The sequence below is a fragment of the Podarcis gaigeae genome, assembly GCF_964106915.1.
Source record: "Podarcis gaigeae genome assembly, chromosome: 7".
Classification (NCBI taxonomy): Eukaryota; Metazoa; Chordata; class Lepidosauria; order Squamata; family Lacertidae; genus Podarcis; species Podarcis gaigeae.
In genome coordinates, this window is record NC_139683.1 from 1,272,152 (window position 1) to 1,295,235 (window position 23,084).

At 50.9% G+C, this 23,084-nt stretch overlaps 1 protein-coding gene across 1 annotated transcript; it reads right to left on the minus strand.

Moving 5' to 3' along the window:
• Positions 1 to 4,985: 4,985 nt before the first annotated feature.
• Positions 4,986 to 22,345, minus strand: LOC310849280 (fucolectin-like). The gene is made up of 4 exons (XM_083749472.1): positions 22,258 to 22,345; positions 8,093 to 8,184; positions 6,604 to 6,898; positions 4,986 to 5,208 (listed from the first exon to the last, which is right to left on the minus strand). Exons 2-4 carry the CDS (start codon positions 8,181 to 8,183, stop codon positions 5,049 to 5,051), a joined length of 546 nt encoding a protein of 181 aa, XP_083605598.1. The 5' UTR covers position 8,184; positions 22,258 to 22,345; the 3' UTR covers positions 4,986 to 5,048.
• Positions 22,346 to 23,084: the final 739 nt, after the last annotated feature.

The window sequence follows — 23,084 nt, forward strand, 5'->3', positions numbered from 1 at the left end:
CCAAGAACTAACTTAGTTGGTCTTTAAGGTGCTACTGGAAGGATTTTTTTTTGTTTTGACTATGGCAGACCAACACGGCTACCTATCTGTAACTGTGTAAAAGGAGGTTATCATGGAACAAGCTTTTTTCTTTGGTGCTCCAGGGATCAGACTCCAACTACCCGGAAGGAGAGTCCCACCAAGTATTAGGAAGAACTTGCTGGCAGTAAGAGCTGCTGGACGGTGGAACAGACTCTCCTTCCTTGGAGGTCTTTAAGCAGGGGTTGGACAGCCGCCTGTCAGGGATTTGCTAGCCGTGTTTCCTTCATTGCAAGGGAGTTCGACTAGATGGCCCTCAGGCGTCCCTTACAACTCTCAAATTCTGACTCCCTTATTTTATTTTAAATATATTTTATTTTTACCAACCACCAAAGCACAAACAGTGAAACCCCCAGGCGGCTGATACATTGGGTATACAATATTCAAAAATATACCTATTCAATAATATTCAATAATAACATATTCAAATTAACCATATGTACACTTCTATATAGGGGATGCGGGTGTCGCTGTGGGTTAAACCACAGAGCCTAGGACTTGCTGATCAGAAGGTCGGCAGTTCAAATCCCTGTGACGGGGTGAGCTCCCGCTGTTCGGTCCCTGCTCCTGCCAACCTAGCAGTTCGAAAGCACGTCAAAGTGCACATAGATAAATAGGTACCACTCCGGTGGGAAGGTAAATGGCGTTTCCGTGCGCTGCTCTGGTTCGCCAGAAGCGGCTTAGTCATGCTGGCCACATGACCCAGAAGCTGTCTGTGGACAAGTGCCGGCTGCCTCGGCCTATAGAGCGAGATGAGCGCCACAACTGGACCTAATGGTCAGGGGTCCCTTTACCCTTTACCTTTACACTTCTATATACCTTAACACTCCTCCTTCCACAATGTTTATTTAACTTTTAACATTTTAATAGCCCCAAATTGTTCAAACCTACCCTTATAAGACTGACTTTGGAGAGGTCAGTGCTGAGGACAGACACACCCCTCCTTCCCTAACCCTGAATTGTGGCACACAAAATACTCCAAGCTTCTGCAGCCTCCTTACAAACTGGGTCGGACCACTGGGCCCATTTTCCACAGGGCTGTGGCCGATTCTCTGTGCCATCGGGATCAGAGGGTCTTGCCTGAGATGCTCTAGCTTAGGCATAGGCAACCTTCGGCCCTCCAGACCCTCCAGACATTTTGGCCTACAACTCCCATGATCCCTTGCTAGCAGGTCCAGTGGTCAGAGATGATGGGGATTGTAGTCCAAAACATCTGGAGGGCCGAAGGTTGCCTATGCTTGCTCTAGCTGGAGGGGCCGGGGATTTTCCCTGAGCCCACCGGCCTGTCTTTTGGGCTGCGGCCCCTCCCACCTCGAGCAAAACACAGTCGGGTGTCAAAACATAAGGGTGGGGGGTCATCCTAGGCCCCTGAGTGACACACAACAGCCCCGCCCACCCAAAGCCAGGGCTGCATCTGCCTTTAGACTGTCCCAGCTCTGATGGTTGGGGAGGTAGGAGGTCTGTACAGCAGTGAGGGGTGGATTCTGATCCGGGAAGCCTCCACAATGTTTTCCCACAAGGCAAAGGTGTTCAGGCCCAGTCCCGTCATGTCCTCAGGGAACGTGAAATGGCCAGGCCGTTGGACTGATCCAGATATGGGGAGGTGACAAGATAAGCTATCTTGAAATAGCTGAAGGGCTTTCTTTGCGTGGAAGATGGACAAGCTTGTTTTCTGCTGCTCCGGAGGGTAGGACTCGAACCCATGGCTTCAGGTTACAAGAAAGATTCTGACTAAACATCAGGAAGATCTTTCCAATGGTAAGAGCTGTTTGACAGTGGAAGGTTGTGGACTCTCAGTTCCTGGAGCTTGGGTGGCCACCTGTCATGGATGCTTTAGCGGAGATTCCTGCATTGCAGGGGGTTGAGCTGGATGATCCTTGGGGTCCCTTCCATCTCTATGATTCTGTGGTTCAGCAGGCTCTTGATGTTCTTCTGCCTAAGGACAGAGGTGGGACTCCTTCAGTAGTGAGGATGAAACAGGCCTGGAGTGGGCTAGTGGTCAGTTTGGATCTGGAGGCGTGAAGTTTGGCCCTTCCGCTGCTCGGAAATGGGGAAATAGAGACTGTTCTCAAGAGCTGCTCTGTGGGGCACAGGCTTCTGCCCCATCAAACAGCACTGGGGTATTAGGTAAGGGGCCTGAGGACTCCTTGGCCCACTGGCATCCTGGCATGCCAAGGGGAAACATCTCAGCGGTTGGCGAGAGACCAGCTGGGGCTTGGAGCTGCTGCAGAGGGCGTCCCAGGGTCCCAAAGGGGAGGCCACAAGGCCCTGGGCTGGTCCTGTTCCTGGGTCAAAGCAGGAGGGCGGGTGGCCCTTTCCAGACAGCTCCATTAGAGGAAGCACCTAGCTTCTGGGTCAGGGGTCAGCAAACCTTTTCAGCAGGGGGCCGGTCCACTGTCCCTCAGACCTTGTGTGGAGCCAGACTATTTTTTTTTTGTGGGGGGGGGGGGAAATGAACGAATTCCTATGCCCGTATTTTTTGCTCTATAAGACTCACTTTTTCCCTCCTAAAAAGTAAGGGGAAATGTGTGTGCGTCTTATGGAGCGAATGCAGGCTGCGCAGCTATCCCAGAAGCTAGAACAGCAAGAGGGATCGCTGCTTTCACTGCGCAGCAATCCCTCCTGCTGTTCTGGCTTCTGAGATTCAGAATATTTTTTTTCTTGTTTTCCTCCTCCAAAAACTTGGTGCATCTTGTGGTCTGGTGCGCCTTATATAGCGAAAAATACAGTAAAAGGACACATTCCACTCATGTAAAAACACGCTGATTCCAGGACCCTCCATCGGCCGGATTTAGAAGGCGATTGGGCCAGATCTGGCACCTGGACCTCCGTTTTTCCTATCCATGTTCTAGGTCTAGCTTCTTCTACACTCTTGTGCAAATTAATTGAAACAAACAATGTATTTTATTGTACAAAACTCATATATACATGTACAAAACTCAAGTATACGTACATTAGTAACGGATATGCCCTCCGCTCTTTTTAAGCAGTATTTGAACACGGTTTGGCATGGAGTCTCCTAGTTTCGAACAGTCACTGTTGATTTTCAGATCCCTGCGCCACACTTGAATCAGCGCCTGAAGGAGCTTCTCCGGAGTTGTACAGTCTGCAGCACGGAGGCAACTTTTGCATACAGCCCACAAATTCTCAATGGGATTTACGTCTGGGGAATTCTCTGGCCAATCAGGTTTCTGTATTTGCTGCTCTGTCATGAATTTCTTTGCCACTTTCAATGTGTGACAGGGGTCTAGGTCCTGCTGCAATATCCCAGGACCGTCAGGACACCTTTTTTCCATCTCTGGAATAACTCTTTCGTAGAACCTCAATATATTGTGGCGAGCGCATCATTCCCTCTATTGGCTGCAGGCTTCCGACACCATAAGGATCAACTGACTTGTTTTGAGTACAGAATGACGAGTAAGATAGAAAACATGCTTTGTTTCAGTTACACACACACACACACACCAGCCCCAGACCCTCCTGAACAGATCCCAGGGACTCTAAACCCCACGAAGCTGCTTTGCTGCCACCTGGCGGAGTCACTCGGCTGCTGCTAGCCTTGCCTGCTACCTCCTCGGTAGCAGCGTCAGAGCCTGCAGGATCAGGCCAGCGTCATCTTCTGCCAGTGCCCGCGGGAAAGCACAAGGGTGTAGGTCTTGCTTGGGCCACGTTTATGTGCCTCATCCTGGGATTTGGGGCCTGAGTGATCTTTCTGACTCAGAAATCCAGCCTTCCAGCTTCCCTGTTTTGGACCAGCTCCAGCCTGGCTCTGCTTGGCCTCCGCAGCTGAAGGCAGCCATGCTTCTGATCCCAGAAGGGGAGAGAGAGGCTCTGGGGCTGCTTGCGGCTTTCCCGCGGGCACTGGCAGAAGATGACGCTGGCCTGATCCTGCAGGCTCTGACGCTGCTACCGAGGAGGTAGCAGGCAAGGCTAGCAGCAGCCGAGTGACTCCGCCAGGTGGCAGCAAAGCAGCTTCGTGGGGTTTAGAGTCCCTGGGATCTGTTCAGGAGGGTCTGGGGCTGGTGTGTGTGTGTGTGGGGGGAGGCTCAGGAGTCCAAGGTGGGGGGGCACAGATCCCTGGGGTGCACAGCCTGTGGGGTGTGGAAGGGGTCGGAACTCCATCTGAGTCCCGCATCACTAAAGTCGCCACCCTTGCTCTCTGCCCCCCCCGTGCCAAAGGGACCCCCCCTTCTCTGAGTTGCTCTCTTCTGGCCTCTGCAACTGCCCTGGTCTCAGAGGCTTTAGCTTCTTTTCCCAGGCTTTGCTCGGCAGAATTTCCCCTGGGCAGAAACTCCCCTGGAATTGCCGGCTGCGGTTCCCATTATTCCAAGGCATGATGTTTGGAGCCAGTGATAGCCTTCTACTTCTCCACGCATTTGCCTAATCCTCTCTGAAAGCTGGTGGCCATTACTGCCTCAAGTGGGAGGGAGTTCCACAGGTTAACTGTCAAGAAATCCCTTCTTTTCTTGAGTGCTTTGGTTAAGAACAAAGGAAGAAAATCTCTATCCACTTTCTCTGTGCTATATATAATTTCACACGCCTCTTATTATGGCCCCCCTTCTTTTTCTCGGCTAAAATGCCCCCAACATTATGACCAGCTTGACTTTGGAACAGTCTCCCCTTCCTTGGAGGTTTTTAAGCAGAGGTTGGGTGGCCATCTTTCAAGGCTGCTTCAGCTGAGATTCCTGCATTGCAGGGACTTGGATTAGGGTCTCTTCCAACTCTACAATTCTATGATTTGACCCTTTCCTCTCTGTGATGAAGTCTCAAGGCCTGAGTGTGGGTCTAATGAAGACTTGTGGGTCAACCTTAGACGGTAGATGGCCTGTTCTGTGCGTCAGGCCAAAGGAGAGCATCTCTCACAGTGTGGGATGCGGGAGAGACAAAACAAGCCAATTCAGAGGAAATTTACCGAAGAATAATTCTTTATTTCACCACCCCCAACACACACACGCCGAGACTGCTGATCCCTAGCACTGGTCTTCTGCCTTGGTGCCATAGACCTCCACCTCGCACAAGGTCAAGTATTCGGCCCTTCCCGGGATGTGGATGCTCACATAGCGGCCCTTGAGCCAATTGCAATACAAGGTGCTGACGGAGCCAAGGCTGGTGTCTGTGATGGTCCCACAGCTGGAGAGAGAAAGTGGAGGTGAATCCAAAACAGCTCAGTCTATGGGGATATTCATACATTTATTCATACGTTTTGTTTCTATGCCGCTTTAGATTTTAAAGGGAAAAATCTCAAAGCTGTATGTGAAAGGACTCCCAAATGTCAGCCCTCACCCATTCCTATCGCTCAAAGGTGGCTTCCCAAATCCCCCAATTTTCACCATTAACCGCTGGCATTGTTTTAAGGTTCCACTGCATGCCCAAGTCTTTACAAAGACTGGGGGGGGGGGCAGATGGCTGTGCCAAGGCAGGACAAGGGGCTTCGAATGGATCTCCGAGCGGAGGGATTGGAGGAAGGGCAGCGGCTTCTGGCCGAAGAGAGCAGACAGGAGGCGGCCAGGTGGAGTCCGAGGAGGACCCAGGAGGAGGGGGCCGCAGGGGTCAAGGGGGGTGAGGAGCTGGTGGCGGAGCAGAGATTTGGCTAAGGAAAGCGCAACTTCACAGAGGAGGGGGAAGCGAAGTGAATTGGCGATGCGCTGAAGAGGTCGGGCAGAGGAGGGGAGACGAAGGAAAGCCTTGACTCCATCTCTGAAGGAGGGATTGGGGTGGGGGGGTGTTTTTATTTATGGCCTGTCTTTTCCCCAGATGGGACTCAGCATCGCTTTGTCAGGTGTGCGTGCAGGAGCCAGGCCCTGTGACCAATAGGGCTCTGCAGGACTGGGGCCTTCCTAAGTTTGTTCTAAAGAGGCAAGGTGCGGCCTCACAGGTGAGGCTGATTGGTAACTCACAGCACCTGGTGGCAAGATTTTCCCATTGGCTCTTTAACACAGCAACACTCCCTGCCTTGCTGTGTTTGGCTTCTTGCTTCCTGGACCTTGAACCTCAGCTTTGTGACCCCTTGCTTCTTGATCCTTGGACCCCTGACTTCGTGACCCTGCTTCCTGACCCTTGTACTCTTGACTCCTGACTCCTGGCTTCTGGACCCCCGTTCCTGCTCCCACCCCGCCATCTTGCCCCTGGTCCTGATGTCCCCTGCCGTGGCAGGCTTACAGATAAAAAGAAGAACTGCAAAACATACAGAAAAGCAATCATTACCAAAAAACCCCCCAATTAAACGTTGGTAGAATTAAAACTGTACACATCGTGTTTGCTGGGACCTGTGTAGAGGAGGGTGACCCAGATGGCCAAGAGTCTGGGAACCAAGTCTTAATGAGGAACGGTTGATGGAATTGGGTATCTTCAGCCTAGAAAGGGAAAGATGAGAGCCATCTCCAAATATCTCAAGAGCTGTCACCTGGAAGATGGAGCGAGCTTCTTTTCTCCTGGGGTGGAGGGGAGGACCTGAACCAAGGACTCCAAGTTACAAGAAGGGAGATTTCTGGAAGGAGATTTTGGGAAGAGGCAACTGCAACTTACAGGGGGTTGGACTTGCCATGGTCAGCCACAGAGTCTCCCACGCGGATCTCGGCTCCCTGGAGTCTCTTACCACAGCAGTCCCCACGATTCTTCACCACCACAGCAGAGATGGCGTACTGGTGGCCCAAGTCCACGTGCCACCAGGGCTCCGTGTCCAGCTGCGTGTGGGTGCAGGTGCCCGTTTCAAACCAGTCCCCACTGCAGTTCCCATCCACGGCTTTGCTTGCTGTTCCAATAATCTCGTGGGGGAAGACGGAGGACTGACAGGTTGGGCGGCCTCTGGCCAGGTTGCGAGCTGGAGACAGAGAACGACAGAAAGAAGATGGGGACAAGGACAAATAATAATGCAATAAGAGACCAGCCCGTCTCACCCAGCACCTGCTCTCGCAGTGGCCACTGAAATACTTCTGGGAAGCCCCCAAGCAGGACAGGAAGGCAACAGCAGGCTCATTATTATTTTAAAATTTATATTTCTTTCATGCTCAGAACGAGCAGTGACACTAAAGAATACAGTACCACTGATGTGGTAGCATTTCTTAATTACACTGCAGCCATGTGCCCTACTTGAGAGAAGGAAGCCCCACGTCCGCACAGAAGCTCAGAGAAATGAGGAGGTGCTTACAGAACAAAACTAGACTTTCTATTGAATTGCACTCGCTTACTAGCAGTGCCTGTGATAAGGATCTAGGGGTCTTGGTGGACCACAACTTAAGATGAGTGATGCAGAAGCAAAAAAAATGTGAATGCTATTCTAGGTTACATCAGTAGACGTCTAGGGTCTAGATCAAGGGAAGTAATTGTTCCACTCTCTTCTGCCCTGGAATACTGTGTCCAATTCTGGCCACCATAATTTAAGGAGGATGTTGACGAGCTGGAAGGTGTGCAGAGGAGGGCGACCAAGATGATGAAGGGTCTGGAAACCAAGCCTTATGAGGAACGGTTGAAGGAGTTGAATATGTTTAGCCTGGAAAAGAGGAGCCTGAGAGGAGATATGAGAGCCATCTGCAAATATCTCAAGAGCTGTCACCTGGAAGACGGTGCAAGCTTGTTTTCCCCTGCTCTGGAAGGTAGGACTTGAACTGATGGCCTTATTTTGCAAGAAAGGAGATTCCTACTAAACATTTGGAAAAGCTTTCTGACAGTAAGAGCTGTTCGGCAGCGGAGCAGGCTCCCACGAGAGGGGGTGGACTCTCCTTCCCTGGGGGGTTTTAAGCAGAGGTTGGATGGCCACATGTCCTGGGTGCTTGAGTTGAGATTCCTGCAATGCAGGGGGCTGGACTAGGTGACCCCAGGGTGCCTTTCAACTCTACAATTATATGATCCTATGAGGCTGACCCAGGGTCTCTCTCTCCAAAAACAGCAAGGGCAACAGACTGAAACTGGACTCTATTTGTTGACTTAATAAAGTCTGTCTCCTGCTTGCTTGTAATAAAACTCCGAAGTGTTGCTTTGACCCATAGACTGGCCCTTGCGCCCCCCCATGTCTTACCAATAGCTTGCAGTTCTGGCTTGCAGCTCTGGGCCTCCGCCTGGCCTGCCAGGAGCACCAGGGCCAGCAGCCAAGTCCAGGTGGGGAGCATCCTGCAAGGGCAGAGGGGAGATGGCAGTGAGGGACAGCCGCCTGCAGGAGCCATGGGGGTCTGGCCCCCCTAGCAGCCTCAGAGGGCTTTGCTTGCAGCCAGGAGTGCTGAAGAGGCATTCAAGTTAATCAAGGACCACGTTGGACAGGAGAACGGTTGTCCTCCAAATATTCCTTACAGTCCTATATAAGACCTGAACAATAAGAATGCCATTTCAGATCTGCCCATTCAGGGTCAAGACTTCCAGGCATGTTCTAGGCTTCAAGGCTCACATCCAATGGATTTCCCAGACTTACCTTGGCTCTCTTTCTTGGGATCAGCACCTGTTGTCCTTCTTGGTGGCTTGGCAAGCCCAGGTTTTCCTCTTGAAACTGACACAGAGCCCTCCCTGCTTCCAGCTGAGTCCTCTCCCTCCTGGTTTTATCCCCTTTCAAACAGGCAGTTCCTGTTTGACTCAGAACAACCCAACCAATCAGGAAGGCGGGAATTTGGCTATCAAGATCCACTGTTTACATCCGTCTTCTCACACAGTTTGTGTGGTTTCTACATCTCTGCCAAGAGGGGGAATTTGCACAGCCTTATCACCAGGGGATCTGCCTTGAGTTTAGCAACATATCCTTGTTGCATTTAGAGGGCAGGTGGATGCTAAAGTGAGTACAGTAATGCCTTTAGTTGAATGTGCTTTGGGTTGAGCGCATTGCGCTCTGCAGCAGCCCGGAAGTAACGGAACTCGTGCATGCGCAGACACGCCATCACATCTTGCGTTCTGTTCAGGATGTGAACAGGGCTCCAGAACAGATCCCGTTCGCATCCCGAGGTACCACTGTATTGGACGCAGCCAGTGTGGGATTTCCTGAGCCCTGCCATGACCACCACACTCTGTGATCTATGGCAGTTGAGTGCCAGACGGCAACTAAGGCCTTCGATGGCTGCTAGTCATGGTGACGATGTTCTTTCTCCTCTGAAGGCCAGTTGCTGGGAGCCACAAGTAGTGAGAGCGCTGTTTCACTCCTCTCCTTCTGGTGGGCTTCCCATGGGCACCTGGTTGGCAACGGAGAGAACAGGATTCTGGGCAAGGAGATGGACCTCTGGTCTGATCCAGAAGGTTGCTATGAAATTCTTAAGAGAGCCTCTTTACCTCACATAGGTAGACTTTGTTTACAAAGCTACTGTACTGCCAACCTTGCTGTCTGCTTGTGAAACATGGACCACGCCATCTCCAACTCCTCAAAAGATTCCATCAATGGTGTCTCTGGAAATTTTTACACTTCACTTGGGAAGACAGTGTTCTGGAAGAAGCAAAGATCACCAGTGTCAAAGCAATGATTCTTCAACATCAATTTCTTTGGACTGGTCATGCTGTGCGGATGCCTGATGATCGTCTTCAAAGCAACTACACTATTCTGAAGTTTAAAATGGAAAGAGTAATGTTGGTGGTCAACAAAAGAGGTTTAAAGACTGTCTCAAGGCAAATCTTATAAAATCTTATAAAATGTAGTATAAACATCGACAATTGGAAAACACTGGCCTGTTGGAGAACAGCCTTTACCAAAGGTGTCCTGGGCTTTGAAGACACTCGAACTCAGGACGCGAGGGAGAAACGTGCTAAGAGGAAGGCACACTTGGCAAATCCACAGCGTGATCAACTCCCGCCTGGAAACCAATGTCCCCACTGTGGAAGGACGTGTGGGTCCAGAATTGGCCTCCACAGTCACTTACGGACTCATTGTTAAGATTGTGTTTATGGAAGACAATCTTACTCGACTACAAGGGGTCGCCAAAGATGCCTCTGAATGGCAATTGCTGGGAACCGCAAATAGCGAGAGCGCTGTTTCGCTCCTCTCCTTCTGGTGGGCTTCCCATGGGCACCTGGTTGGCAACGGAGAGAACAGGATTCTGGGCGAGGAGATGGACCTCTGGTCTGATCCAGAAGGTTGCTGTGAAATTCTTAAGAGAGCCACTTGACACTGATATTATCAATGCTTCATCAGACTATTGACTTTGTGTTTTAATGGGCATGGCTGGGAAGTGGCCAAAATAAATATGGCTTTTAGTGTTTGTTGCAAACATGTGTTAAATGAGAAATTGGAGGCTTCATATATTCAAATCACTTGGCACTGCCTAGGGTCAAATATTGCTTCCTCTTGCAGGTCAGAGTCTGCGTCCAGTTGGAGGGAACAGAGAGTTCTAGGAGTCCAGAAATTGCATTTTTTTGAAGGCAAGTTCCAGTCCCTTGGAGATTTACACTCCTCAGAATAATTAAGCAAGACTGGATTTGGCTTAAACTAGGTTTAAATGTGTTGTTTAGACATGCTAGGCTGCCCAGTGGTTGTCCTAATTCACCTTCCTGCCTTGTCTTTAAACTCACCTCCTTTTTTATTATATTTTGACCTGGTTATGAAAAAAATTCTGGGGTGAGAGACTACTCAACAGCCCAGCTCCTTGGGGTGCAAGTCCCCTGTGGGTCTACGCAGTCAGTAAAAGGAGGAAGTTCCAGCCCAGAAATTTGGAGCAAAACAGCAGTCAGAAGACCATGATCTTTATTGTTGCGCAACAGGTCCCCCCAGGAGTAAGAACCCCGAGTAAGGGGTGACCTCCTCTTTTAAACCTTCCCTCTTTCCCCCAGAATACACTTCGAGAGGCATCACTGAGACATCATCACTACATCGCTGGCATGTCACAAATGGGTGGGGGGTAAACAAGTCCAACATGAGGTCACTTTCTCAGACCCCTTTCCCAACACCTCTTAAGTCCCCATCACCAAAAGAACAATAGAACTCTTGACATCTCCTTGCCCTCAGTCTGGAGATGGGCTTTCAGAACATCGGACTTGCTCAACCGCCTCTGCGGATGTCTAGTGTTGCCCCCCTGGTCGCTCCCTGGGTAGGGGGCCATGTCTGTGCTCTCATGCTTGGGGGATTGTGGCGGGATGCCCTGTTCCTGCTGCCTACAGGACTTCCTGATTCTTGGCTCATGGAGGGAGGTGGAGCCCAAATTCACCTTTCTTTAAGGGTTAAAATGGCCTTGGAATGAGGAGAGCTGGTAAAAGTATGGATTTTCTACAAATTTATAAAGCTAGGTATCTTCCCTGAGCTGTCAAGTCAAAAGGATACATTCAGGCATGATACTTGTAAAATTGTAACAACTTTAAAGATGTGCCCCCCCCCCCATTTCCGTAACAACCTCTTTTGACTTATCAGGCAACCTTTACCTTGGTTCTGCTCCGTTAGCCAGAGAATTTGCGTTCTGTATCTTTGCAGCTTCTTTTTGATACAGGCATGAAAAGTCAACGGGCTGACCCTAATAAGGCTGTATTAATTCTCTAGGGTTGCTGAAAGAAAGAAAACAGTTTTTCTGCTTTTGTCCTGAATCGGTTGTGCTTTCATTGGAGTGCAAGGGTGATTAATCCTCCCTTTTCTGATGTCTCAGTGTCCTTCCACACAGAAGGGTTTTTTCAGTTTCTCTCCTGGTTAGAGGCTATTTACTCCCAGGAGTTTAGGTCTCCCCCCTTTTATGACAGCAGGAAATCTGCCTGCAGAAGACAGAAAGGGCAAGGGACAACTTGGATCTAAATGTCATTAAGAGAAGGAGCCGCCACAGTTTTCCTCCAAGCAACATTTCTGTGGGTTCTCCCTGCTGCTTCCAGAATCCATTTCTTCTTCTTCCCAATTTTTTTTATTGATTTTCCACATTTATCACAAAAGCAACATAACAAAACACACAACAAAGAAAAACACATTACACTACAAAACTAAACACAACTGACAAAGGGCGCATGTGCGTCGGGAGTGAGGCCAAAGAGATACAAATAAGGTAGAGAGGTGGAACTTCTGGGCTCTGTAGGGTTTTTCCCTGGGCTTGGGGGGAGCCTGCCTCCCTGCCTCTTGCGCCCGAAGGTGCTGGGTGGCTGTGGTGGAGACAATTGCCAGGCAGGCTGGATCTAGCCCATGGACCGTAGTTTGAGGACCTCTGTCTTAGTGCATAATTCTCTGGCCTCCCTCATTGTGCGACCAGTTCTCTTTGTGAGGGATCCCTGGCACATAGGACTTGCAGTCTCCACAAGGCGTCATTTGGCCTCCTCTATGGCTCTGGCAAAATCACAGAGCCCCTTGATTCTGACGAACAAATTGGAGAGACAAAAGAAGGCTGCTCAAAGGATGTTTATTGGACAACCAATATTGATTCCATCAGTTCTGCCCATGCCCCTTTCGACACGACACACGGCTGGTTATCTCTGAGGTTCATCCTCCAACTTTGTCCCATAGACTTCCACCTCACACAAGGTCAGGATAGCTAGCTTTTCCGGGTGGTTCACGCTCACATAGCGACCCTTCATCCCTTGGCAATTGATGGTGCTGATGGAGCCAAGACCATAATCTGTGATGGTCCCACAACTACAGAGAGAAACAGGAGGTCAACGTTGGGGTGGAAACAATTCAAAATGACTCCATCTACCCTCTGAGGTATTTCCATGGCTGCGGGAGCCCCTGGCTCACTAGAGGTACATGTGAAAAGGATCTAGGGGTCTTGGTGGACCACAAACTGAACAGGAGGCATGAGTGTGATGCAGCAGCAGCAAAAAAAGCCAATGCTCTTCTAGGCTGCCTCAACAGAAGTCTAGTGCCCACGTCAAGGGAAGTAATAGTCCCCCTCTATTCTGCCTTGGTCAGAACATGCCTGGAGTCCTGTGTCCCGTTCTGGGCACCACAATCTCAGAAGGATGTGGACAAGCTGGAAGGTTTGCAGAAGAGGGTGTGGCGATCAGACAGGGTCCCCGGACGTTTGCCGGTCTATTGATCCCTGTGCCACCACTATGATCACTACCCCGCTGCCACCGACCCATTTCTGTCGGGTACACACTGAGTCCAGACAGTTGTTAACATTAAAACAAATAATCAAGTTTATTTTATAAGGCTTAACAGTCTTATGGTTTCAGATAATTTTTCTTGTCAGTTTCTTATCCTTAGTTTCTATACCGGCCTATACCTTCCTAGTAACTTCTAACTGATTATCCCAACTGTCTATCTGACTCCTCCTAACAGTTCCTCTCACTCTCACATCAAAACTAGACCAACCCACAGACTTGTCCTCCCTCTTCCTTCTCCAACTCCCAACTGACTTCCAAACAACTCCAACTCTAACTCTAACTCCTCCTCTTGGGTTCCCACTGGCCAATCACTTCACACTCATTTAACCCTTTCCTTATGACCCACCTAGGAGGGCAAACGCCACAAAGGGCAACCAAGATGATCAAGGGTCTGGAAACCAAGCCTTATGAAGCACAGTTGAGGGACCTGGGTATGTTTAGCCTGGAAAAGAGGTGACTGAGAGGAGGAATGTCACATGGAGGAGGGAACATGCTTGTTCATCTCGAGGGCAGGATTCAAACCAAAGAGGAGTCCAAGGAGAAGTCATGGCTTCATGCTTGATGAAGAAGGCAGGAGTGTCAGGGAAGAGGGAGAGTGAAAGAAGAGGGAGGGGAGGAAAGATGAGAAGTTCAGTCTTGGACTTATGAACTTGAGACACCAGTGAAGCATCCGAGTGGAGAAGTCAGAGAGGCTTTTCCACCCAGGAGCAGGAATTAGCATTTGCCATTCCACACAGAAGCAGGTCTTGAAATATGGGCAGAATCCTCTTCCCCCTGCTCCCCCCACCCTGATTGGGAATAGAACAAAGGAGCTACAAGTGAATGAATCTGCAGGTGATGATCTTGAGAGTGTCTCCTGGGATGCCTTTGCTGAAGGACGAGTGGGGAGGGGAGGGGCAACGGGAACTTACAGGGGGTTGAACTTGCCATGGTCAATCACGTGGTCTCCCACACGGATCTGGGCTCCCTGGAGTCTCTCGCTGCAGCAGTCTGCACGGTTTTTCACCACCACAGAGGAGATAGCATACCGGTCGTCCAATTCCACATGCCACCATGGTCCATATTCTTTGTGGGTGTGGGTGCAGGAGGCATGATCGAAGACCCCGTCAGAGTTACCATCGACAGCTTTGCCGGCTGACGGATCTGTTGGATGGGGGGTAGTGGAGGACTGACAGGCTGGGCGGCCTCTGGCCAAGTTGACAGCTGGAGCAACAGCTTGAGGGAAAGAAGGCGGGGCAGAAGGAGGAGGAGGAGGAGGAGAAGGAGAAGGAGAAGGAGGAGTTTGGACTTGATATCCCGCCTTTCACTCCCCTTCAGGAGTCTCAAAGTGGCTAACATTCTCCTTTCCCTTCCTCCCCCACAACAAACACTCTGTGAGGTGAGTGGGGCTGAGAGACTTCAGAGAAGTGTGACTGGCCCAAGGTCACCCAGCAGCTGCAGGTGGAGGAGCGGGGAAGCGAACCCGGTTCCCCAGATTACGAGACTACCGCTCTTCACCACTACACCACACTGGCTCTGCAATTAAGGGAGAAGTAAGAACACAAGAATAGTCCTGACGCAGCAGGATCAGGCCAAAAGGGCCCATCTAGTCCATCATCCTGTTCTCCCAGTCGCCACCCATATTAAGAACTAGCAGTTAACCTACAGATAACAGCAGTGCCAATAAATGCCATTCTGTTTTACAAAATTTATATTGCATTTGCCAGTCATAAATCCTCCGAGTGGTTTGCAATCATCATACTCATCCTGGCCAGAATGAGACTTTGTGGGCGATCAGTTTCCAGGTCCAGAAGTTGGGGGCTTCCCCGTTGCCAGATGAGATTGCGAACCCTCTGAAGGATGAGGTGCAGAGTTTTGGGGGGCTCCCAGATCCAGATTTTCACTATCAGAAACCAGCTTATAGGCCATTGGTTGGGGGAGGAGTGAGAGTGCCCTCTGTTCATGGGGAGGGGCCCCGTTTTGCTTGCCCACAGGCAAGTTCCCCTTTCCATTCCCTTTTCCCCGCTCTTACTGGTACTTTCCAGGTCAGGCTCGGAGCTCTGGGCCTCCCCCCGCCCTGCCAGAAGTACCAGGGGTAGCAGCAGCCAAGTCCAGACGAGGAGCATCCTGCAGGAAGGAGCAGAGAAGGCAGTGAGGAGAGACTATGAATTTATAGCAGAAGCGGTGCGTATGTCGTGTGTGTGTGAGTGTGTGTGTGTGTGTCGTGTTTGTACAAACTGAATGATTGGGGGGGGGGGTTTCCTGCAACAAGTGCTATTGGGCTGGCCTGGAGAACTCTTATTCTCCAAAGTGCTAGAGGTCCCTGTGGCGTTTGCCCTCCGATGTGTGTGACATCATACTGGGTTCATAGGGAAAGGGTTAACTAATTGTAAAATGACTAACCAATGGGAACCCAGGGGGCAGAGTTAACTGTGTATAAGGTTTAAGCCCAGAGGGTTTTTGAGTGAGTTAGAGTTGGAGTTGGAGTTGTTGAGAAGACAGTCTGGAGTTAGAAGAGACAGGATAAGTCTGTGGGTTGGGCTAGTCTGGTGTGTGAGAGAGAATCTGTTAAGAGGAGTCAGTCAAACAGTTGAGATAATCAGTCAGAAGGTATTAGAAAGCTAAAGGTAAAGGTACCTGTCAGGGAACTGCCATCGGAGTTAGAGGTGCTGGACAGGCTCCAGCAGAGTAGGAGAGACTCTGCAGCAGAAGCAGGAACCAGCAGGGGGAGTGCAGGAGTTACAGCGGAGGGGAGGCTCTCAGACGCTTCTAGTGAGAATAGTGAAGAGGTAACTAGACCCCCTTTAGGAATTCCCTCCCTTCGCCGGAAACTGTCACGCAGAGAGTCACGAAAGCGCATGTCCGTCAAACAGCTTTTATGTTGGCGTAAATTCCGTAGACGCCCACTGTCAGATTCTACCAGCGACTGACGGAGTCATGCTTTTGGGGGCTCCGTTAGTGCCTGGGTTTGGATGACCGGCCAAACCCCAGCGGGATCAAGCTTTTACGCACAAGCAGCTCATTATCCCATCATAGCAATCTGACAGTCTCCGAAAGCTGTTTGTGCAAGCAGAGGGCATCATGAGTGAACCAGCAGGAACCGGGGCAGCTGGAGCTGGAGCAGATCCAAGCCTGGAAGAAAGGTACAGGGCGTTGGAGGTCCAGCTCGCACTGCAAACGGCGAGGCTGGAGGAGAGGAGGGCTCAAGATGCAGATAAGGGGAAAACCACCCCACTTGCCAGAAGGGTGCCTGGATTGGTGCAGAAATTTGGGGGGAATCCCAGGAACTATCAAGCCTTTAGAACAGAGATGCAATATGCTCTCAATCTACTGTTTGATGACTTCCCCGATGAGAACTCTAGAGTGGCGTACGTGATTGGCCATCTAGAGGGAGGGGCGAGGGACTGGGTTCGCCCCCTGATGGCAGCCAATAATGAAATCTTAAAGGACACAATGAAGTTTTTTCGCGCCATGGACTTGATGTTTTCCAGCGAGATTGAGCAGGGGATGGTGCGCAGGGAGTTGATGGCTTGTAAACAGGGGAGCCGATCTGTACGTGAGTACTGGACTGAGTTCACCATGCTGATTCATAGACTGGGGTGGAACCTTGCTAGTGAACCTATTCAAATGCTATTTGAAGAAGGTCTCTCTCCGGCAGTGAAAGATGAACTTTCCCGGGCGCCTAGGGCGGAGTCTATGGACCAGCTGACTAAATCAGCGCTGTCCATAGGAGCACGCCAGGAGGCTAGAGCTTTGGAAAAGCGGGAAGGAAAGGGGGAACGTTGGAAGGACTTCCGCATTCCAGAGATTCCGGAGCAGCCTTTCCCGCCAGCAGAGCCGATGGAACTTGGAGCAGCGCGCGCGCGCACAGTTTCAAACACCAGTGAAGGGCGGAAGAAGGAGGGAAAGAGCGGCAAGAGATGCTATCTCTGCCAACAGCCAGGTCACTTTGCCAGAGTCTGTCCGCAAAGGAAGGAATGGCAAGGGATGGCAGGAACTGTTGGGGGGAAGGAGGAGGATGAAATGAAGGAGCAAGTAAAAGCCAACGCCTGGCTGCCACCATCAGGGCACAGCAGCCAGGCCAGGGAGTAGTGAACGTGCCCACGCCGGAACCCCCAAGACCAGCACTTGTGATAGAGGTGTTGCTGGAACTGGCAAACGGACACCCACTAAAGATAAGAGCGCTATTGGACTCAGGTAGCTCATGTAATTTCATGAGTAAGGAGTTTGCAGCTGAGCACCAGATACAGACTATCCCATTAAGTAAGCCTTTGCAGGTTACCACGATTGATGGGAGGGAGCTGTTGGGAGGAGAAGTGAGCCAACAGACTGTACCAATGATAATGAGGGTGGCACGGCACACAGAACTGATAGCGTTTAACGTAGCCACCCTGGGAGGAGCCCCTATTATCTTGGGAATGAGCTGGCTGGCACTACATGATCCGCTAGTAGGCTGGCATCAGCGCGTGGTTTCCTTTGGATCAGCACATTGCCTAGAACACTGCAAGGAGGGAGAGGCCCAGGCAGGCAGCAGGGCCACTCTAGCAGGGGTGGAAGTGATGGACAAGGGGAAGGTGCCACCACAATACGCTGACTTGATTGACGTATTCAGCGAAAAGGAAGCGGATAAATTGCCCCCGCACAGACCCTTTGACTGTCAAATTACCTTACTCCCAGGAGCACAATTGCCAGTGGGGAAGCTGTATGCAATGTCAGACAGTGAGATGCAGGAGTTAAGGGAGTTCATTGACAAGAATCTCAAGAGAGGTTTCATCAGAGAGTCACGAGCGGTGGGGGGCAGTCCAGTGTTCTTTGTGGACAAAAAAAACACGGGCAAGCCCAGACTTGTGTGTGATTTCAGGTCCCTGAATGCAGTGTCAGAACCAGTGACTTTCCCTATGCCTAGAATTGATGACATTCTGACACAGGTGAGAAAAGGGAAGATTTTTACCAAGCTGGACCTTAGGGGGGCATATAACTTGATACGTGTGAGGAAGGGGGATGAGTGGAAGACCACTATGTTCACCCCCTTGGGGGCGTTTGAGTACCTCGTTATGCCTTTCGGATTACAAGGAGGCTCCGCCTGTTTTCAATCATTCATGAATCACGTCCTGGGGCCATTGCTCTACAAGAACTGCGTAGCGTTCTTAGATGACGTCCTGGTGTACTCAGAGAATGAGGAGCAGCATGTGCGAGATGTAAGAGAGGTACTGAGCAAACTGCGAGAAAACCGGCTGTGGGTGAAACTGGAGAAGTGTCAGTTTCATACTAGGGAGGTGGAATTCCTGGGGTACCGGTTGTCTGACAAGGGATTGGCCATGGATCCCAGCAAGGTTCAAGCGGTACTGGAATGGAAAACACCAAAGACCAAGAAGGACGTGCAAAGGTTCCTGGGGTTCGGAAACTTCTATAGGAAGTTCATCAAAAACTTTGCCCATTTGACCGCGCCCATCACAGATTGTCTTAGTAGCAAAAAGAAATTTGTTTGGACGGAAGAAGCGCAGCGGGCGTTCGAACGCCTAAAGCAGGCGTTTGCGTCGGAAGAACAGCTTCTGCACGTGGATCTACAACAACCAATGAGAGTGGAGACTGACGCGTCAGACCGAGCAGTGGGGGCCGTGCTTCTCCAGCCGGGAAAGGATACGTCGGAATGGAGACCGTGTGCATTCTTTTCGCGGAAATTGAACAAATCCGAGAGGAACTACACAGTGTACGACAGAGAACTGCTCGCCATTCATGAAGCATTCCGGAAATGGCGGCACTTGCTGATTGGGGCGCAACACAAGGTTCAAGTCCGAACTGACCACAAAAATCTGGAATATTGGAGAACAGCCCGTGTCCTGAACCAGAGACAAGTGCGATGGGCCCAGGAGTTCTCCAAATTCCACTTTGAGATTCGTTACGTGCCAGGTTCAGAGAACGTGAGAGCGGATGCCCTTTCCAGGAAACCTGAGTACTTAGAGGGGGAGGGAGCGCCTGAGGCAAGGCATGTAATCTCCGAAGACCGCTGGGTGTGTGGGGCGGCATTGGTGGGGCAAAGGGAACTGATGGAAGGTACGGAGAACGATGAATACGCCCAAGAGAAACTCAGAGAACTCAGGAGGACAGAAGAGAACACAGGGGGATTTGAAGAAAAGAACGGGGCGTTGTATTACAAAGGGGCACTGTACATACCAGATGGGGAACTGAGGGGCAGAGTACTCAAGCAGTTGCATGACAGCCCCACAGCGGGACATTTTGGACAGCACAAAACCATGTGGTTGGTTACCAGGGAGTTTTGGTGGCCCAAGGTGAGGGAGGACGTGCGGGAATATGTTAGGGGTTGCGACAGGTGTCAGCGAGCAAAAGGAGAGAGGGTGGCGCCAGCGGGGCTATTACAACCCTTACCCACGCCAGAAAGGCCTTGGGAGGCAGTATCCATAGATTTTATGACGGACCTGCCAAAATCCAAAGGCAAAACAGCTGTCATGGTGGTGGTAGATCTATTAACCAAAATGTGTCATTTTATAGCCTGTTCACATGCGGTTACAGCGGAGGAGACCGCCAAGTTGTTTGTAGAGCATATTTTCAGGTTGCATGGCGCCCCCTTGAGGGTGGTCAGTGACAGAGGCAAACAATTTACTTCCAGGTTCTGGAGGAAACTTATGAGCTTACTGCAAGTAGAACTCAATTTCTCCACTGCCCGACACCCAGAAACTAATGGGCAAGCGGAAAGGGCAAACGGCATTTTGCAACAATACCTGAGGTGTTATGTAAAGGACAGAGAAAATGATTGGGTAGATAAGCTACCGCTGGCCGAATTTGCCTACAACAACGCGGAGAATGTGTCCACAGGGATGAGTCCTTTCCTGGCAAACTATGGGTGCCATCCCCGGGCATTCCCAGGAGAGGGGGGGGAGAGGTGGAGCGTGCCGGCAGCGGAACATTTTTTTGAAGAGATGGAAGCGATCCACCGTCAGCTTCAACTTAACTTAGAGAGAGCCAAGGAAGAATATAAGAAGCAAGCAGACAGAAATAGGAGGGAAGGTGAAATCATAAGGGTGGGAGACCGAGTGTGGTTGTCCACCCAAGGACTACCGTTCAAGGGTGGGAGTAAGAAATTGAGACCCAAGAAATTGGGACCCTTTGAGGTCATACAGCAGGTCAACCCAGTAGCATTCAAACTCAGACTGCCCAGTCACATGAAATTACACCCAGTATTTCACAGGTCATTACTGTCGCCGTACCGAGAGGGACGTGAGTGGGGGGAGCGTGAGAGAGAGGCCACCCAAACGCTCGTGATAGAAGAGAGAGAGCGCGACATGAACGTGGCAGGAATCATTGATTCCAGGTGGAAGGGGAATCAGGTGGAATATCTGGTAGAATGGGAGGGGGAAGTAGAGTCGGAAAACACTTGGGTGCCAGCAGAGGTAGTGAATGACGAGATCTTAATAGAAACATTTCATCAGCGTTTCCCAAGAAAACCGCAACCCGTGGCACGATTTAGAAGGGAACACTTTGGGACCACCGATGAGGAGGGAGAGTTTGAAGGGTTCCCAGAGTCAGGGGTGGGTGAGGAAGCTGCCTCCGACGAAGAAGAAGAAGACGGGGAGAGAGACGGGACGCCGTGGCTAGAAGTGTTTGAATCCTCTGATGACGAGGATTGCTCTTTCAGGGGCTTTCCGCCCTCACCGCCAGTGGGAGAGGAGGCGGGAGGGGGTGAAGGGGGGCCTGGGGGGGAGGTGGATGTCAGGGAACTGCCATCGGAGTTAGAGGTGCTGGACAGGCTCCAGCAGAGTAGGAGAGACTCTGCAGCAGAAGCAGGAACCAGCAGGGGGAGTGCAGGAGTTACAGCGGAGGGGAGGCTCTCAGACGCTTCTAGTGAGAATAGTGAAGAGGTAACTAGACCCCCTTTAGGAATTCCCTCCCTTCGCCGGAAACTGTCACGCAGAGAGTCACGAAAGCGCATGTCCGTCAAACAGCTTTTATGTTGGCGTAAATTCCGTAGACGCCCACTGTCAGATTCTACCAGCGACTGACGGAGTCATGCTTTTGGGGGCTCCGTTAGTGCCTGGGTTTGGATGACCGGCCAAACCCCAGCGGGATCAAGCTTTTACGCACAAGCAGCTCATTATCCCATCATAGTACCCTTGACCGTTAGGTCCAGTCGTGGCCGACTCTGGGGTTGCGGAGCTCATCTCGCTTTATTGGCCGAGGGAGCTGGCGTACAGCTTCCAGGTCATGTGGCCAGCATGACTAAGCCACTTCTGGCGAACCAGAGCAGCGCACGGAAACGCCGTTTACCTTCCCGCTGGAGCGGTAACTATCTACTTGCACTTTGACATGCTTTCAAACAGCTAGGTTGGCAGGAGCAGGGACTGAGCAACGGGAGCTCACCCCGTCATAGGGATTCAAACCACCGACCTTCTGATTGGCAAGTCCTAGGCTCAGTGGTTTAACCCACAGCGCCACCCGCATCCCTTAGGAAGGTATAGGCTGGTAAAGAAACTAAAGTTAAGATAAAAAAGGTAAAGGTACCCCTGCCCGTACGGGCCAGTCGTGTCCAACTCTAGGGTTGTGCGCTCATCTCACTTAAGAGGCTGGGAGCCAGCGCTGTCCGGAGACACTTCCGGGTCACGTGGCCAGCGTGACGAAGCTGCTCTGGCGAGCCAGCACCAGCGCGGCACACGGAAACACCGTTTACCTTTCCGCTATAAAGCGGTACCTATTTATCTACTTGCACTTTTAAGGGTGCTTTCAAACTGCTAGGTGGGCAGGAGCTGGGACCGAACAATGGGAGCTCACCCCGCCGCGGGGATTCGAACCGCCGACCATGCGATTGGCAAGTCCTAAGCGCTGAGGTTTTACCCACAGCGCCACCCGCGTCCCTTAAAGTTAAGATACTGACAGGAATATTATCTGAGAAACCATAAACTTGTTATTGTTTGTAAAATAAATTTGTTTTTTTGGCTCACTTTTAACAACTGACTGGACTCAGTGTTTTACTAGAGAGTAACTGGTTGGTGGCAGCAGGGAAGCGAGCACAGTGGTGGCACAGGGATCAATAGACCGTTAAACGTCCGGGGACCCTGTGTGATCGCCACAGTGCCTAACCGACGTTTAATGTCAAGAAAAGAAAACCACCGTTTTAGATATGCCCATTCTGTGGGGCATTCAGGGTCCAGACTTTCTTTTTTGGGAGGTGTTCTAGGCTTCAATAATCATATCCAGTGGGTTTTCTCGACTTACCTTGCCTCTCTTTCTCGGGGTCTGCAGAAGCGTCTGTTGCTCTGGGTGGGAGAGGAGACACAGGTTCTTCTCCCCAAACTGGAACTGAGACTTCCCTGCTTCCAGAGGAGTCCTGCACCTCCAGGTTTTATCCCCTTCCCAATGGACAGCGCTTGCCTGACGTGAATCAACCTGGCCAATCAGAAAGATGGTGACACCAGGATCTAGGGATCAAGATCAAGTTTTGACATCCTTCATCTGAGCAGGGTCTGAGTGGGCTTGTGTGGTTTCTGACTCTCTCCCAAGAGGAAATAACGGCACCTCCTTGGCAGGAGATGATTTTAGAAGAAGACATCCTCATTCCATTTATCCCATTTAGAGGTCAGATGGGTGCCAAACTGAGCGCTGATACTGGCAGGTCCCAACCACATCAGCCAAGCTCCAAAATGAACACTTTGTGTGGTCAGCCTTGTGGAGGGAGGGGTAGGCACTTCTGAGTTGAAACGGCCTCTTCCAACCCATAGAAACATCTCTGCCTCCCTCCCCTGGAACAAGGTCCAAGTAGGCCAGCTGGCAGCAGTCAGTTTAAGATTTCCTGAACAAAAAAATTCCTTCCAGTAGCACCTTAAAGACCAACTAAGTTAGTTCTTGGTATGAGCTTTCGTGTGCATGCACACTTCTTCAGATACACTGAAACAGAAGTTTCCAGACCCTTTTATATAGTGAGAAGGTGGGGAGGGGTATTACTCAGAAGGGTGGTGGGAATGGGTGATTGGCAGATAGCTGTGATGAGCCTGTTGACGACTCTTAACGACTGCAATAGGTCTTACAGGAAAAAGCAAGGGGTG

What these genes read in the sequence shown, in the direction of transcription:
- LOC310849280 (XM_083749472.1), bottom strand. Translation starts at nt 8,183, where the DNA reads ATGCTCCCCACCTGGACTTGGCTGCTGGCCCTGGTGCTCCTGGCAGGC. An exon ending in GCCAGAACTGCAAGCTATTG is followed by an intron (nt 6,899 to 8,092) that starts GTAAGACATGGG and finishes CTCTGTCTCCAG; the next exon opens with CTCGCAACCTGGCCAGAGGC. An exon ending in CATGGCAAGTCCAACCCCCT is followed by an intron (nt 5,209 to 6,603) that starts GTAAGTTGCAGT and finishes TTCTCTCTCCAG; the next exon opens with CTGTGGGACCATCACAGACA.